Genomic DNA, 18,865 nt, shown 5'->3' with positions numbered 1-18,865 from the left:
TGGCAATATTTAACTGACTACTTTCAAAGAAATCTTCGTAATTTGCGAATACAATAATTTGATAAATGCTCAATGCACGAATATCTTATAATAAAATTAACAAGAATATCGATTTTTGGCCAACCAACCTCTGTATCGCGTACAAGTATTCAATTGAAGTCTAGTATTACAGTTAATAAGAAAGCACTAGGTCACTTTCGACGCTGTAAGAATTCTCTCTTCCCTTACCAGCAGCCGATAATGCCGCGATCCATCCGCTGCCATCGGTTAAGAAGGGCGATACGGCTTTCCAAAGCGCGTTACCAACGGTAGTTAAGGATGTAGGTTCGGTAGGATCTCGATCACCGCGCCGTGCGAGATTTTCCGGCGCTGGTCCGTCGGCGTCCGACAAAGTCGTCCGGCGTTAGCGGCGCGTTCATAGTAAACGCGCGGCGAGCGGTGTTATACAGAGACAGAATTGGTGGGGGAGTTTTGTTTGGCTTCAAGTTTGTTTAGTTGCCCGCTGACAGCGGCCGAGGGAACGTCAATGGCGCCGCGTGTCCGCATGGGGGGGCGGTAGTATCGTATGTAGTATCACAATACGCGCCTTGCCGTCTCTTCCGAGGTTTACTTCCACGTGTGTTTGTCCATCTGTCTCTCCCTGTCCGTCGTTCGTAAATCAAAAAATCGAAAACAAGTAGAGAACCAAGCGAAGTAATAAGAATAAAAGAATAACGAAAACAATTTACATTACAGACTCGTCAAACTGTACAGAGAGAGGCGTGTCTGCGTCGTGTAGTTTTCGTTTTAATCGATCTTTTTCCCCACCTTTTGCTTTTTCTTACAACCAATTACGAATTGACGTTTATGTAATACACATTCAGTTGTGTGTAAATTTAAAAACGAATCTTCCCCGCTAAAATTGAGCAGCAGTGTGCGTGTTGCAATATTCGAATACGAATCCGCTGACTTCGTTTTTTTTTCTTGTGTTGTATCAATTACCAATTGCGGTGGTTCGTCTTTTTTTTTGTGTTTTGTTATTATTTTTTATCACTGTTTGTTTAATCAGTCTTTATCCTTCTGTTAATGTCATCTTCGTCCCCGGTGTCGTGCTATGCAAATGCTTGTGTAAAACGTGATCGTTTGTTTCGTTAATTCGTACGTTTTGTCATTCATTATTTTTGTCTTTTGAATCTTTGAACATTTATTGTTCGAAAGTTTTGTTCTTGTGATTTTATATTTTTCACTGTTGTTACAGTTATTCGATTCATTCGATGGTAATAATAGAAATATTGATAAAAATAATTAAAAGTAATAAATAATAACAATAAAAAAAGCAACAATAAAAACAATAGAAACAATCGTCATTATTGTTGTCAGTTGCATAGTTAAAACATACAAAATACACTGTATTATACATCCATATTAACGTCAATCTGCAACTGTTGTTAAATAAACATACAAAAATCATGACGATGTTGCCGCTTATTTGGTGATGGCAGAACGAAGAGGATGTCACGCCGCAAGCAGAGCAACCCAAAGCCAATAAAGCGTGAGTGTTTCGCTTTTAAGCGTTCAAGCTTTTATATATATACGTATTGTTCATTTTTCTCTTACTCTCCTTCTTTCTCTGTGTTTATTCGTTTGTCGTGTTTACATCGCGTGCGTGCGGTATTGCTCTTTCCTCGTTTTCTCCTCTTTTTTTTTTTATCTCGATTTTCGTCCACCTTTTCTCTTCTTGGTATCCTTTCACTAAAAAAACATCACATGCAGGTATGGCTGTGATGAGATCAATCAGTGTGACGTATTTTCAACCGTTTCCTTGATAGTTTCCGGTTTTCGCGATGTTTCTCATAGTTAGTACGTATTTAACCAAAACAAAGAAAACCCATTACAAGACCGTTTCATTCTCTATCTTCGTTTATAAACTTTCTACGTAACCCTGCAACAACACGCGAATCAAATTCTTGACCAAATTCATCCTTCTTCGATAACGGAATCAATAGACATTTGAATTTCACCGTTTTCGCGCGCGCGCCAAATTCAATTCCATGAATTTAAAAAATTGAATTCAAACGTCCGCGCGCATTAGCGCGTGTCGAGTCGGGTCGCGTTGCGTTACGCTAAAGCAGCGAGCACGTGTCCCCCTGAAATTCCCGCCCTATTATCGCTCCTCTTCACGCCTCCCCTCCGCCGCTCTTCCGATCCTCCCTCCACCCTATGGTGCCGGGCTACCCCAATTCTTGCGTGCCATGCCGCGCGAGACGGTCAGGTTGGGTATGGTTGGGTTTCGTTTCGTTTCGTTTCGTTTCGTTTTATTTTGTTTCGTTTTGTTCCGTTGCGCTGGCATTGATTATAATGTGACGTGTCATTAAGTTCGTCAATTTCGCTAGGAAATTGTGCAAACTACCCTCAATTTTTCTCAAAACATTTCGTGTAATAATATAAATTCCGATAAAGTGTAAATTTCAACCCTCGAAAATGATCGAAAATTTCGGTTCTAATCAATAAAAATGTCTTCATTTTAACATGATGCTTAGATTTTTGTGTAAACCTTCATTTTCAAGTCCTATAACTAACGCTTCATTTTCTAACGTCTTTAAACAAGAAAACTCATTCCTTTAGTTGTTCTAATCATGTATGTAAAAATATCCCAATTATTCCAAAATCACTGCGGTTAATTGCAACGATTTTCATTTCACAATAATCTCTATATTCATCACGTCAATGAAATTATGAAGTGCCACAGAACAATTATTTTTTTTTCAAGTTGAAAAACTGACGATGAGAATAGGTAATGCAAAAGCATGCGTGGTTTCTTACCCGTTGTTCTTGAAATGCTTTTCCAACACTGCGAATGACTGTCCGGAGCGCAGCAAAGCGAGTATAATGAAAGTAATTATCCTGATTAGCGTGGTATAATAAATAGCCTGTATTGCATGCTACAAAAGCGCAGCAAAGGTATTGAAAAAAAGGTGGCAAATTAAGTGAATTATGCACTTGCAAGTAGATTTCGATCTCTTTTTCTTTCCAGAAAAGTAACTTTTCCACGTGTATTATAGCCGGTGAGACGGATAAATGTTATTAGGATATTAATCCAATGGTAGAATGGTATCATAAAACAAAGCAAACAAAATCGTAGTACAAAAAAATCGTCAGTAAATTTTGGCTCAGCAGAATCTACCAACGTTGTTCTATAAAAATCACGATTAGTCTAGTATAAATTTTATCTTGTAATTATTACCTGCGTTAATATATAATATTATATACTGAGTTAAGCGAGCCTGAAACTTGATTATTGATCTGGAGTTTAGAATAATCTTTTTTTTTTTCAAAAAGTATCGATATTAATAAAACGTTTTGAAGAAAAATCCTCAGCGTGACCGAATTTGTTGTGCTCACAGAGTATATACCTGTATATATTTCCTGTATAACGATACAGGAGGTAATTAGCGAGTCCGTAAACTGGTTCCCCTAATCTCGTGAGCAAACTTTAATAGTGGTGTCAACGATCACGCGGTACAGGTATCAAATTGATGTTTCGAAACGCGTTGGCTGTGTACCGTGTCAATAATAATTGTTGACCGTGTACTACTCTCGATGAGGACAACTGTAATACCCACATGACCTAATTGATGCAGGCGGGTACGAAACACCGGTAGCTGGGTGTTGTCTAAATATTATTGCCCTGTACGCAACAGCTAATTTCAATGCACAGGTTTGCGGTGTGAATTGAATGCGGCGATTATTGCCCTCGAACTATTGAAATTCTTCGTTGCTGACTGTTGCAATTCTGTATAATCTTTCCATTACAGTTCAGATGATTTATTGTATGTGATTCATGAAGATGAAGTCAGCAAAACGTCGGTAAAAAGTACACGAGAAGTTGGAAAATTTCATGTTGCAAAAGTTTGGGAGAATCGAAAATGGTGTCGCTAAACGTCGTCAGCGAAGTTTGTAGAAAAAAATTTGTTCAATTCGGTGTGTTGATTGACTTGTTGAATGAGAGTTATTTAAAAAGAATCCATCTTTGAGTAACTGAGAACACCGAAGGTGATAGAAATTTAATTTCAATACAACATCGATTCTGATTCGAATACTTATTAATAGTCAGCAGTTGGTGGTGAATTGAGTTTCATAAGCTTACAAAGTCTTAGATCGCTTTGAATAGAATATTATGCCGTATACATTTCAGGGGATGCTATCCAACGATTTCGACCGACGTAGACTGTATAGCATCCCCTTAAAGAGTAAAAAAATTGATAAATATCGGATCAATTGTCTGAACGTATATTTTTTGAAAAGGAAAGCATGTGAAATAACCTAAAGAAATCAAGAGCAATCCTCAGAAAAATCCTTCGGAAAGATCAAACATTGCCTAATTCCCTCTATAATATTGAATTTCAAAGCGGTTGCAGTTAATAAACTTATTGAAATAACGCATGTTAGAAGAACTCGTTATTTCGCAGCTTAAGGATAGTCTGGAATTCCGTAAACCGTGATAAAGCAAATTATGCTAATGTTTTGTGAACTTGTACTCCTTCAAAGTCAATCCAAAATTCTAAAAAAGTGGTTTTTCCCCTATTGCTCCGTGTTACGTTAGCAACTTTAACCTCGTGAATTTCGAGGATTAGTTGGGGATTTTAAATCTAATTAAAGTTTTGCCGACGGTACCTAAATTGATGGTACAATTGACCGAAAACAAATTCATTCGCTGACATCGCGAGTTCTTTTTGGCCGTGGATTTGATCACTAGCTTCCTTTTTTCGAATGAAAAGGTGCGTCGAAAGAAGACAACGTGGACTGAATTGTCGTTTCTTCGAGCGGTCAGAAACGGTCGTCATTTATCTTGTAGACCGCAATTTTACAAACGACGTGTCGTCGACGTTCAGCGTGTGATATCGTATTGTACTATGTGTCATATAAGCCTGTGGCCTGTGCTGTGGTTCGGTAAACGGGTTTACCGCTAGTAATGCTGTGCTGAGTCGCGTGTGCACTCATGGACGTTGGACACGGTCGCATACAATCACCTAAACCGAGCGCTGATATTAGCTGTATATTCATGATTGCGGTACATTTTATGCATACATAATCTGCGAAAGTGTTCAGTTCTCTGTGGTTGTGCACCTTCGTATCCAGTCCCACACAATTCCTTTTTGCCTTTTGTATAACACAAGTCCCACGATCGCTCCTCAGCTTCGGACGTGTTTTCGATTAAATTTAACTTGTATAATATTGTGATATCGTAATATTGTAAGATACATACGCTAACGTGTGCAAATTCACACCTGCTAGATCATTCTCAGTCAGTGAACATTTGTTGTGAATTTAAATTTCTGATCGATGATTGATCTAATGGTAAGATAAATCCTCAAGCATCGCCAGATCCGTGTTCAGAGTCGTTGCTAGTCATGTATAATCGATTACTTTGAAGATCAGTAGGCAGAGATTCGGTGTGAGTAACGCGAAAGTAATTTTCTTCTGAGGACAATGAGGCTGATGATTCATACTCACAGTCGCTTTAAATCAACCAAAGCTCACGTCCTGAATCTTACACTCGTTCAAGTTGTCGAAAGTCGAACACGCCATGTCTCTTGATATCTTACCAGGAACCCCAATAGTTCTTAAATTCACTAGATATTTCGCATGGTCATCTTCAGGATTCGTTAAAGTCTTTCCACATCTGCAAACCTATCTTGGGTTCGTATTTCACACTGTGCATTGAGCGTTCGACAGTAAACTGAGTATTTCAGTTCCGTATTTCTACTCTAATTTGATCTTCGATCAAAAACACTCATTGCAAGATAGTAAGATACTGTCGAAGTGTTTATACAACTGGACTATTGAAGGTGGCCATGAGTGCGAAACGAGGTTTTCGACGGATTAATGAATCATTGGACTTTGGTGCTCAAAATGTATAACCGGTTTCACGTGTACCCGAAGCTGTGATCGACAACTCTGGTCATAAGGTCTTGAGAACTAAACAAAACTTGTTAAGCCATCCAAAAGTCTGTAATGGTGAACTCGAGGCTATACGTATGAAATTAACACATGGAATCGTTCATCGTCAAAATTCGATCGATCTAAATTTCAGATACATAGTTTCACTCTTTTATTCCCGACTGTCAAAGTCACCCAGATTACTGGTTCAACTCTGAAAGTTTTAGTCCCATCAGATCGGTGTCAAACTTGACATGGCCTCAGTATGTGTAATGAAATGATTGGGGGATGGTCTGAACACCTATAAAAACATGTGCGAAGGATACCGCGCTGACGGGCTGTCGCACCCCGATTCTCGTGGAGGAGTTCCCAGTCCAGAGAGAAGCTACGGTGGCCAGCTGCGGTATCCCGGCTGAGTGCCTTGGTGCCTGTTTGCTCACTGCGATCAGTAGGAAAGGAGGTGGGAAGAGGGAAGGAGGGCCGCCCTAGTCGGACACCATTCCAGCGATGCTGCGCACGTGTTGCGCTCGCGTATGGGCCTTGGAGTGACACTACAATGCGGTGTAGCAATTTGTAGGCCGCCTTCTTCTCCCTTTCTTCTTCTTGTTCTCCTTCTCTTCAGCTTCTTCCTTCTCTTCTTCTTCTTGTTCTTCTCCTTCTTCTTCTTCCTCTTGCGCCTGTATTTACGAGGCTCGCACAGTCCGCTCGTATCGGTTTCGGTGCGGGAAATCAGAGGCGCGGAGTGCGGCCACCTCCGCGGTCTTGGAGGCCTAACTAGGCGAGATCCCGAAGGCGATAGACTCGCAGTTCAGAGTCCAGAGACGTTCGTCTCAGCGACAACCGGAGTGAGGATAACCACGCCGCTGGCTTTCCTTTTTAGTAGCTTTGGTGGATGCAGATGTTGCAGTGCAAGGTTAAGGTGCCCATCCATCCATGCCATGCACTTATCCTCTCTGTTCACGATGTCATCGATGCTAAGATTCAACCTTGGGGTGCCTGAATTGTGATGTACTAAGTCAGGTGGACGCGGTTCGATGGTTAGCCACTGCTCGTTCAAGAACGGCTTCCAAGAACCTGAGCAACGCGGTCGCCACTTGAATACCGATCGTTAAAAAGATCCCCAATTCTAGTGTTCACCAGCCGTCATCTGTTTCTTCGATTTCAATTTAGGATTCACTCGGTGCACTCATCACCATTCTATTTTTATCGTGTTTTAAGTGTAGGAGTTGCGGCGAAGTTAATCCTCAAGATATTTGAGAATCGGTTGCGTTGAAAAACCGTTACGTCGACTGACAAGAAGTCGTCTTCGGTTCGAAATTTAACTTGTTCCTTTTCAATTTTGTTCAATAGCTTTTCGACTGCTCTACTTTCAAAATCTCGGGAAACATTTCACTCAATTCTGAAACTATGTAACTGAAGTTTTGATCAATCAAGTTTGATAGCAAACTCGAATGGTCATTGATGCTAAATTCCGATATGCAGAAAATAATTGTATAGTTACGGCCGTGAATCGGACCGAACCGTTCTTCTGTTTTCGGTAATTTCATTCCACTTACAATTTCAAGTGTTCAAGATTGATCGATCAAAAAAACTTGAAACACACATGAAAATGACTGTAATCATCTATTTGTTCTAAAAAAGAACGACTTGGTTCTTTCGTGTATTCAGGTTCTGATCGTTCCTCAAAAATGTAAAAGCCTAATAACATGTGACCTCGATGATTTCCTCCCGTGGTCCTTAAACGCGTGTCAGTCCTTACTGGAAACCAATCCAAGAGTAAGTAGGATAAGAATACAAACCAGTGGTTGTTCAACTCTTAATTCGTTTGGTGAGTTCGCTCTCTCTTCGCCGCAGGTCGATCAGGATTAAGGAATTCGTGGAAAAGGATCATGCAGGAGTCGGCGACCGTGAGCCGGTCTGCGGTCTCGTCCTGAGCGGTTCACGACCGGAATCCCGCGAACGGAAAGGTCTGATAATTCGAAGCGAGCCGCCCGCGCCCGAATGTCGATGGTTAACGATGTGGGTTATCTCCAGAGTGAGATAATTCTCACTGCGCGGCGCCATGGCTATTTTAACAGGAATGTGCGGTACCACAGATACAGCGGGCGCTGCTCATACGCGTCAGATATTTTCAGGTATTTCGGGACGCCTTGAACAGCGACGGAGTTCCGTGCCGCATGGGCTCTTTACTAAAAATTGTCTTCCTCCGTCGTTTTTTCCCCCTTTGTTCGACTCTCTTCTTCTCTCGTTATACTTACCCTGCAGTTTATCGCTTTCTCTCCTCATCGACTATATTTCGTAGGTACTCACACGCATATATGTGCACACGGACTCCAGCAGCAGCAGCTCCTTTCTCAGCCCGTGATCGGGACGCGATGATATAATGTGGGAGGTAACTTTGCCCGAGATACAGTCTGCGCCCCGGCGCTGTACATACTACAACGTGTAGGTATATCCTCTTCAGCATCATCTCAACTCTGCTCTCCGGTGTGTTATATACTAGTATGATTCGAGTTCAAATTAGTATCTTGATGTAGTGCCTATATACTCCCGGGACTCGATATATATCAAGGAGTATCGTTCGGTCCTCTTATTTCTCCAAGGATCGTGTCCTTCCTCCTTCTTCCACTACGCCTTCTTTCTCATCGCTCGCTTATCTTCAATGATGTTCGGCGCTGAGCCTTGTGCCAGTATGTGTAAGACGATGAAATCCGATACCTAAAGCCTTCTGTTTCAAACGATTATACCTCATAGCCTGTATGAGCATCGCCTTCTATTTCATTCTCTTCTCCTTTCGCCACCTGGTTCCACTCAATCCGGATGAATTTTATGTATAGTCGTCATTGCTTACCGTGAATCTTTTATATTTCAACTCTTGCATCTCCATACCAATTCCTGAAACCTGTTGAATACTCCATAAGTGGTTTTCGGAGAGATGCTCCCTGCATGCTGTTTCCGTTTTCAAATTTTTTACTACATAGGTACACCTATGTCACGAGAGTCGCATATGTAGTTTTTTTTCTTCATTGAAATTGTTATTGAGGATAAACAGTCCGGGAGTACCTGCGATTAAATCTTGTCATACCTGCACAAGTCGGCAATCACGATCATGCTCACACGCATGCTTTACGTGAGATTTAGATGATGGAGCACCAGAGCACGTGCCTCTGTTTGCAAACCTCCTTCCGACCTGATAATGCACCGATGGATTCTCGTGTCAACATCATTTCGTGCGAACAGTAGAGATGGTCATCGTAAGTCAGGCGTTAGTTTCACCTTTAGGATGGAAAGTGCCGAATAGCCCGGCACCTAGATTCGATTCCAAAACTTGTACTAGCGGTAAAATCAGCGGGAACGCTAGTCCAGTGCTCAGTTTACATTGAAACTCACTTTCGAATGGAATGAAGGAAGTAATTTGGTTAAACTAAGGATCGATGATTATGTGGTTCACCCTACAACTCGATGGTGAATTTGAAAATGAGTCCAGAAATCTCTACTGTCCTTGTTAAATGGTTGATATATCCGATCTTTTGAGTCTTTGGTAATAAGAAGGATACACCTACCACAGAGATTGATGGGTAGTGATAAGGAGAGTATAAAATCAAAGCGTTTAAGAATTCCGTACCGCAACACGTCGTAACGCGAATCGCGGTTAATTCCCATCGGTGATACGTCTTTGAACGGGATGTAATTTTGGGAAGGGATGTCTAGAGAGTTTGGAGAAAAAGGATTGTCGCGGTGGTCGTTGTCGGGAGCGCGAGCAGCTCTCGAGTCGCATCACCTCGTTCCATCCTCTTATCTATGGATCTCCCGCGGCCGGCTGGTCGCAAAGAGGGTAAGAGAGAAAAGGAGAGAGCAATGGAGAGGGAAGCGTGCGGGCGGTGGTTCCCTCTCTCTCTCTCTACCTCGCGGTTCGCGTCCGTGAATAAGAGCGGCCACGCCGAGATGCTCCCGTCTACGTTGGAACCGCACACCCTCAATGCCGCGGCTGATTCCACGCACACGTGCGTCGTCGCCGTCGCCTTTATCTTCTGGAAACGAAGCGCCATCGCCATCGCCGTTGCCCGTCGCCACGGAACAGAGAGTGGAGAGAGGAGTGAGCCTCCGCCATAAGGCCAGCGCGCAGACGATGTGCTCGCGATACCGTCACCAACTGTGCCTCAATAAGGGCTACGCGAAATGGTGCCTACCTAACCGATGCATGCGTCTCTACGCATGCCTTCCTCTCCGCATACACCTATGATCTATCCATCCTCCGACTACCACTGACGTCAGGACACGAGAAACTGGGATCAAGTGCGTCTGATCCTTATAGTAACGCGTTGCATGTCTGCAGCGTATGCAGCTTACCCATGAGCTAATTGGTCAGTCCACATGCACCTCAAATTTCGATCGTTCAAACCTGATCCAAACAGTTTCAATAGTTGAATGCAGTATTTGGTGACAATTTCATCAGCCCGCACTCTCAAATTATAGCTACCAGCTTGCTAGTTTTCATTCCAGATAAGTTGGTAATCAAACTTGATGGATCGAAACTTTAGGCACATTCATCCACAGGGTTAAAAGATGTTGATAGTTTGCATAAAAATTCTTGAGCAACTTTCTCATCATCTTGATATTAGTCTTCAATTTTTTGGCCATTTTGTATTTTATCTAAACCATTTTTACTCCTTATGTCAATGGTATGCTTGGGAAAATTCGGCAAATTAGCACGTATTGAGTACAAACTCTAGTGGCATTGCTTAGGATTCTTAGCTTTTAGCATATCTGGCAGTGTATTTTTATTATTCACATTAGCGTATTTTTCCAAAGTCACGCATGGAAGGGTGGGAACATGGACAATGATTTAAACGAATACATTAAAATCGGTTCGGAACATCATTTCCATTAGTACGATTGTACGTGTCACGGTCTTCTAGGTTTCGCTCTCGATTTTCAATTTCTGAAGGCTAAAACTCATGAATTGTTCTTGTCTGAGTTTCTGCAAACTATGAGGAATTCAGACCTTGGTTACAAAAGGTTATCACACCTCAATTTCACTCCTTAAGGATTACCCAACCACGAGGACTCCAGATCTAAACTATATAAGAAGTCGTTTCACATACTATTGATATAATTTTTCACGCCTCTTACCTGGTCATGACCAGCAATCTTGAACTCGAGAAGAGGTGAAGTAAAAATGGAATTTCAGGGAATTGTAGCGATAATCTTGGTTCCCCTCGTTTGGCAGAAAAACGAAAAGATCGGTAAACGTTCGTGGCTCTTGGAGAGCGGGAGATTTTCTTTCATGACCCCTGCGGTGCCCATTACGGGCTGTAAGGTACAAACCAGAGTACAAATGGTTATGTATTGTGGTGGTGATGGTGATGGTGGTGGTTGGGGGTCTCGTTTGTCGCGTGATCGAGAGCGCATGAGCCAAGCTCACGGGCCAAGAGATCGCGGCGCATCTGCGCATCGGTATAACAGACAGTAGTTCCCTGCCGTTTGAAGATCCTGCGTCGATAAGGGCAGTCGGTGCAGGGAGAAGAAGAAGAAGCGCGGTAACAGCAGCAGCAGCAGTAGCAGCAGCTTCAGAGACGATGCAGAACAGCTTAAAACGATCCCGAGTGCTCGGAGCACTCGCGAACTTTACTTTTCCCTCGGCTATTGCCAGCCGATATGCTTGCTAATACCACAGATAAGATCGAGGCTTGCATGTCGATGGTGCACCAAGCATGTCCGCTCTTCCACCGCGTTCCTACATACCCATACACTCATTACACGTGTATGCACACTCGAGTTGTAACACGTCGCATGTATGCATCGACACTGGCTTATTCGCGAGCGATGTATTTTCGTGTAGAAAACTGTTTCATGTGTCCAAATGTTCCACCGGTTTTCATTGTCAGATACATTGACATTCCTTGTGAAGCTTGAGGCGAAGCTTATCTATAGCGATGAAAGTATGAAACTCATCTTTGCCAAATCCCGTTACAAATCAGTGAATCTTATGACGACGTTCAAGTCAGTAATGAAACGTTATCGAAATGTGAGAGCAAAAAAATTACTACTCCGAAAGCTAAGAGTAACTTTAAAAAAATATTCGAGTTTGGTAATATCATAATTGCTTATTAATTGTCATTGAATCTTATTTTGCGTTTTTCATTACGTGCGCTGATCTTATTGTATAAAATTAAGATGACCTAATTTTTATACGTTGGAAACGTTGTTTGCCTATTTGTTTTGCACTCTGCACCTTCCCTCGGTGCTCAGATATTTTTCCTCTGCAAGAATTTGAATTCTCTGTTTTCTTCAATATTTCGTTTATCTATGCGATTAAATAAATACTTAAATATAGTGACTCAAAGAGGAAAACTTGATTGGTAGATGTTCTCCTGAAGCTCGTCCGTCTCAGGAGAATTAAAAAAACATGATGAAGAACTAGAATACAGCACCAAGAATGAAAATTTGTAAATTTTGATATTCTTTGTTAAACGTTTCATCATTCCTTGTGTGCATAAATCCCCGATGCTCCAAAATGCAGTACATAAATATTTGTAAGAAATTGCAGTGTGCCGGTTGGGGGATTAAAAGGGTTGTTCAGTTGACGTGTAAATTTCAAAGACCCTCCCATTGTGTGCACAATGTGTACTACTATCGCACCAAACGCCGGCGTTCATCCCCTGTTTTATAGAGGGGTTGAAAAGTTGAAACGGAATTGAAAATGCGTAGTGGATTATGACTTAAGGGTGGCGCAACGGCGTCGTTTCAGTCAGTTTCTCAATACGAATACGTGTATCAAACATCGTCTGAAGCAATAAAGAATTTAAAAAAATTAAAACTAACCGTTTCGGCTTGTACGTGCAAAATTCGGTCTGTGTAGAAAGTTCGAGTTGCGATTGGTCATTGATCGTTCATGTCCGAGTGGGTGCGATTTTGATCAACCTTACGGACGCTAAATCGATTGATCTTCATAGACTGTTCGTCGATTTTTTCCAGCATACGTTGTGCAAATGCGGCGCGTCTCGAAGGGGTATAAAAAATAAGAGAAACACAAGAGTTGAATTGCGTTCGGATAAGGCAGCGTTGCAATATACTGGCGAACTGTGAGCGGGCTATCACTTGTGCATGTTGCTGATGGATATTTTCATCTCGTCTGGAAGATAAAACGGGCCTCGATGTTTTCTGTATACGACGATTGGTGCATGTATAACACCGCGCGCCTTGAGCGATTGCATTGTTGTCTTGTCCCGGAGATCACCGCCGAGGCTATCGGACGACGAGATACGCTAGAGAAGAGAGTTGCGATGCAACAGACTCGTGGAGGAAAAGAAAGGAGGAAAAGAATTGAGTCGATGATGCAATCCGGCGAAAATTGAGAGATTTGTTATTAGCGGTCGCCCAAAGTAAAACTCCGCGAATCCCCCTCTCACTTAAAATAATAAACCTAAAATCACATCGCCTCAAGTATAAAGCTTCCGACCATCAAAAAAACTGCTACATTCATTAAAACGCCGCTAAATTTATGCTGCATTAGTATCGCAACTCGTCCAAGGTTTGGAATACTACTTTTATTTTCAGGCGATTAACCTGTATGCTCAGAAACAGTGTTAAAAGTACTGCAACGAATTTTAAGTGGGAAAATATTGATGGGATTTGAGCGGAGTGAAGCTCAGAAGAAAGACAACTTTGAAAAAAGGAAAAACAATCTTCGATTTTCCCGAATCTCACGGTGATCATGTAATATGCTCGTTATTCTTCTCGTATAGAGTTCTATTGTTTGCAGGATTCACTCTAAAAGTCGAAATTGGTGAACAAAATTATCAGACACTTCTGAGGTTTGAATTACCTGTCAAAATTTCACTGTTGCTATATCTTAATTTCATCGATATGTCCTGTTCTATATATTATATATGAATTGATACCCTAAGTTGACTTTGATGAACAGGGAAAATAGTGTTCCAAGGTTTGACTATATTCCTGAAACATGAATTGTACTTGTGATGAATGAAGGTTCGTGTTTCCAGAAACTCGTATCTTAGTTCAACATCGATTGCGAGCATTGATAGTTGATGATTGTTACACAGAAACTAAAGCATTACAAGTTTCATCGAAAATATCGACTCTTCGCGATGAAAAGTACAAATGAACGATAACGAAAATACACTGTCAATCATTGATTTATATATCCACTTGTCATTGTGACTCGAAGAGGATCATCAACATCGAAGCTGTTTTCTCTGATATGAATAATGGCTCCTGAATATATTCGGGTGATATTTGTGTGGAAATATTGCCGACCAAGTGATTGTCCGAGGAGAAATTGTGCTTGCAATTGCATTGAAATCTTAGCATAATCGCAAAACTATTATTCACCGTCATATCGTGCGGCTGATCGAACCAGTGCATGACTGTGAATCATTCCGAAATTCACTGATTCACCGATAGTGCATGAATGTACGATGCGGCAAGAGAGAGAAAGAAGTTTACGAACTAAGTATGGTGAATAATAATTGCGATTATCTGAAGTGGTAAACTGTACAGCATCATGCTGTTATAATCAACTCTGAGAGCCCTTATCGTCCGTCGGAACGAAGAATGCGAACATTGCCAGACTGACGGATATCTGAAACTTGGATGGATGGATGGATGGATGGATGGATGGATGGATGGATAGAGCTGCGGCGGAGCGATGCGTTGCTGGTAAAAATACCAATTAACGATACGATGTTACAACTATCTCGCGTCGTTGTAAGTCGTGCTTGCCAATCGTTATCTTTCTTACTTATATATATATATATACATACATGCGATTACGGTACAGGCAGGTTTAGTACGCGCAAGAAAAACCTGGATAATCGAGAAAACTCGGGGAATTTCTTACAGTGAGGAAAAGTTAGGGAATATCGAAAATAAGATTGGAATTTTGAGTCTGTCGACGAAATAAACTCGTTCTCGTACAAAGTATTGTCGATGTTAAGAAAAAAAATGGCACTTGAAATTTAGTTTCGTTGCACCACTTCATACTTTACTTTATACCAAAACTTTTTTCGTTTCTTTCTTACGGAAAATCGCAGGCTGCTGTTTGTAAATTATTGATAGTCAGAGAGTAAGATATTTACTAGGTATGTAATATTGAAGGTATTGGTGTTAATGTGTAAAAAATATTGTCATTAATCAGCGCCATGTTTCTTGAAAGTTTGCTGGGAAAATCGTAGTTTCAGACTGTAATATCTGGAAAATTCGGGGAATTTCAGATTCCAAAAAGCGTACGAATCCATCATACTGACAGTTTCATCATTTCATGTAACGCACTTGCTTCGAAATTAATCAGTAAAAACGTACTTTCGGATTTATCCTTTTTAAATCGTTTTAGGTATTTTTTTACAATTACGGATTCGTGCAGATTGTTACAATTCTTCGAACTTGCTCAGGTTTTCCAAAATTCATTTCAGTCGATCTACCGTCAACGTAAGTGACGATAGTTTCGCAGAAATCAACGAATTTTTCTTTGTAATTGACGAAATTTCTTTGTGGCGATGATTTATTGTGTAGAAAATTAGCACATTAACTATGTAGAAAAGATGCCTGCTTTTCATAACATCAGTAAAGGAAGTTACAATAGAAATTTTTGTCGGTTGATACATTATCATGCTGATCAAGAGTTGACGAATTTTCAAATTGTCATAACATTCTCATCCTGCTTTGGATCAACGCTGCAAGAAGACGATTTTATGAAAACTTTTTCTCGTCTAGTTTCCAAAGAATCGCTATACTCTTCAAATTTAAAAAAAAAACCTTTCTTCGTACTTACAGTTTAATAATTGTCAGCTCCTGATCATCAATTAACTAGCAACAATTTTATAAAGCTACACTCAACATTTTCGTACCATGTATATGAAAACGACGCGAGCGAATGCCTGTATTTTCCATCAATTGTCAAGTTCTGCGATTCGTTCATCACGCGACCGGTTGATTTAATTATCCCTTTGAGTTTTTACATTATTTACATCCCTATTTTACATCCATTTTTTTTTTTTTTTTGTATATTCATTAAACTTTTTAACCTATTTTTTTGCTATTTCTGATAGTATATCAATAGCTTTTCAATATTCGTGAGTAATTATTACGATACAATGTAAATTGTCATCGTTAAAATCAAATTGATGGAAAAAAATGGTGAAACTTCAAGGAATAATTTATTACCGAGAAAGTCACGTTTCTGCACATGTACGTATTTTATTATAAGTTTCTGGGATCGCTGATTGCGAATCTGAAATCGGATTTAAAAAATTGAAGATGCCGAATTCGATATGGCGGACGAAAATTTCAAATTCGGTCGAATCCGGGGAAAAAACTCTGTCCACGAGTTTTTGAGGTCGCTGATTACGAATCTGAAATCAGATTTTGAAAATTCAATACGGCGTCACCAAAAACCCCCGGATAGAGTTTTTTCACCGTATTCGATGCAATTTGAATTTTTCATCCGCCATATTGGATCCGTCGCCTAGAAATTTTTAAATCCAATCTCAGATCCGTAATCAGCGACTCCAAAATTTACAGAACATAGAATATTATCTTGTTATAAAAGTTCACCCAGCACAATAACGTGTGACTCTAAGTGTTAATCTATCCAGGTAAATACTTGACTGTAATTCACGCGTATTATGTACTCGACGTATAGTTGGCACATAGCTAGCCAGACCGACGGTTGTTTGCTTCCTGCTCCCCGGCTCCTGCCTCCTATCTTCCTTTCTATATCACCAGCTCGCCGAGTATTTTGCCACGTGTCAACAGGTGGGCCCCCAGCCCGCGACCAGCCCGCACATCGTAGCCCTACATAGGTATGCTTGTACAGTGTACATAGATAGCTAATATCTGTTATGTATGTACATTTACGTGTATACAGGTATATATACGTATATATACGTATATGCGTATACGCGTCTACCGACATCCGCAGAAGCCCTACGCCTTTTAGATCGCTGTACTCACCCTGTTCCCATGAATCATTCGCGGATTCGGTTTTTCTTTTTGCGACTGTGCCTTTACACTAACAATACGAAATATTTCACTTGCTGCAAGTACCAGAGAATTCTGGTGAAACAGGCTTTGTTACGACGACAGTTTAAATATTGTTGGTACACTGAGAAAAAATTCATTTGTTACAGTAACTAGAAAAATTCAGTAAAACAGGTATATCGTCAAAAACAAGAAAAATGTTTGACTATTGTTGGAATTAGGAAAAACGAGGTACGCGTAACCATTTCCCGCTATGGTCGATCCTTTTCTTTGGTAATTGCAATGCAACATCAGTTTGTTCGGTTCACGGTGCTCTTTTAGTTAAACAAGGCTTCAACGTCAATTTATTGTCGCACAAGTATTAAGTTTTCGCAACAGTTACAAGAAAATATAGTAACAGTGATCGTAATGAGAAAGAATAGTAACGGATACTAGACCTTTTGGTAACAGCTAGAAAGATAATTTTCATTTTCTACCTAGAACTATATTTTTCGATTGTGGTAAGAAATGAAAATAGTTAAGGACTGAGCGGTAACCGGAGCTAAAAATTTCTCTCAGTGTATTAAGAGAAAATGCGGTACCATTGACTGTGTAACGTGATTATTGAATATAATTGAGAACACTATATTTCGTGATTATTGCAGCGTTTCAAGTCATTCAGGCCTCAAAATCAATTCTCTGTTTCGCCATAATCAAATCGTCGCAGTAGTTACAAGAAAATATTATTCCTGTTACCATAATTAAATAACAGAGTAACACTTGTGTCAGATTTTCTGATTCATGTACATATAATAAAAAATGAAAACAATTTGAGACTGTATTAGTAATAACAACGAAAGATGTCTCTCGTCTGATATCGAAGTAGATAAAATGAAACGGAACATAAATGCAATATTCGTATCACGTTATTAACCAGTTATAAAGTATGAAAATCGCTAAATTAGGTCAAAAATACGTCTTATATGTACGTCAAACGTGTGGATTTTTTATTTCTTTTTACTTGTGAATAGATAAACTGCGAATACAATATGGCGCTTTATTCAAGATTTGAATTATTGTTGTGTATGTGGTATTCGCAGACGGACGGAAAAGAAGAAAAAGAAACGCTATTTTGTCCGATAAAATGTATCATTTATCATATACGTACAAGATTATTTTCTTGTGTAAAACGAATTTTATATTCTTCGCGTGATTTTTTCTGAAACGTCAATCTCTGAGATGTAATTTTTGTTTAATTTTAAAATGGCTATTGTTTTTCCCAATTTGAATTATTTGATGACGTAACGGCAATTTAGCCGGTTAGAGTGCGGTTTCAAAATAAACTTCACTATCAACATTGCTTGCATAGGTTTTATTCTACGTAATATTACTATTATAACGTCATTGTATGGACTGCCGTTATAATATTTACACACAGAGTTCCAATAACCGATTTGTAATAGGTAAAAAAAAAAGTAAAACCGTAACTAACGAATCCTTCATGCTGAAGTAACGTGCGGAATAGTCATCAGTCTTATAATAATAAAGAATGATATCACTGAAATACCATTCTTCTGGTATCCGTAAGTGAGTATTTCTGATTTTTAGTTCAATATTATACGCATTTTATTTGTGATTATTTAAATAAGATTTGCAGTTTTCCAAAAATTGATCATTTATTAGGGTCTTATATTTTATTAGGTATTATTCAACGAGACTAAAGTTAGTAACGTTGACGTATCGAAACATCGTTGTCGTCTGTCCCCAATCAGGAGTTGGATTTTTAAAACGTGAACATATTTTCTTTGTCATAATTTACTAACTGAATTTCGGATAATCGCAAGGGTCGAAATGACGATTTTTTCTAAAAATGTATCGTTAAAGTAATGTTAATAACCTCAACCTTATTTCATTGAAAGTTATTGTTTTCTCATCGAGTTATGTACAACAATTATGTATAGGGCAG

The 18,865-nt window shown here is 40.0% G+C and overlaps 1 protein-coding gene across 2 annotated transcripts in view; it reads left to right on the top strand.

Annotated features, from left to right (window-relative positions):
* The first annotated feature begins 991 nt into the window (after window positions 1–991).
* The window catches only part of LOC124304588 (zinc finger protein ush), a 124,063-nt gene continuing 106,189 nt past the window's right edge, over window positions 992–18,865 (top strand). The window contains exons 1-2 of one of the 2 annotated variants that reach the window (XM_046763005.1): window positions 992–1,137; window positions 1,238–1,531. In XM_046763005.1, the coding sequence (XP_046618961.1) occupies window positions 1,492–1,531 (40 nt within the window). In that variant the 5' untranslated portion in view covers window positions 992–1,137; window positions 1,238–1,491. The remainder of the gene's footprint in view (window positions 1,138–1,237; window positions 1,532–18,865) is intronic. The other variant, XM_046763006.1, reaches the window with a different exon arrangement.

This window comes from Neodiprion virginianus, chromosome 5 (genome assembly GCF_021901495.1).
Source record: "Neodiprion virginianus isolate iyNeoVirg1 chromosome 5, iyNeoVirg1.1, whole genome shotgun sequence".
NCBI classification, from domain to species: Eukaryota; Metazoa; Arthropoda; class Insecta; order Hymenoptera; family Diprionidae; genus Neodiprion; species Neodiprion virginianus.
The sequence above is the reverse complement of the archived record's forward strand: the minus strand, read 5'-3'. Positions and strand labels throughout refer to the sequence as shown.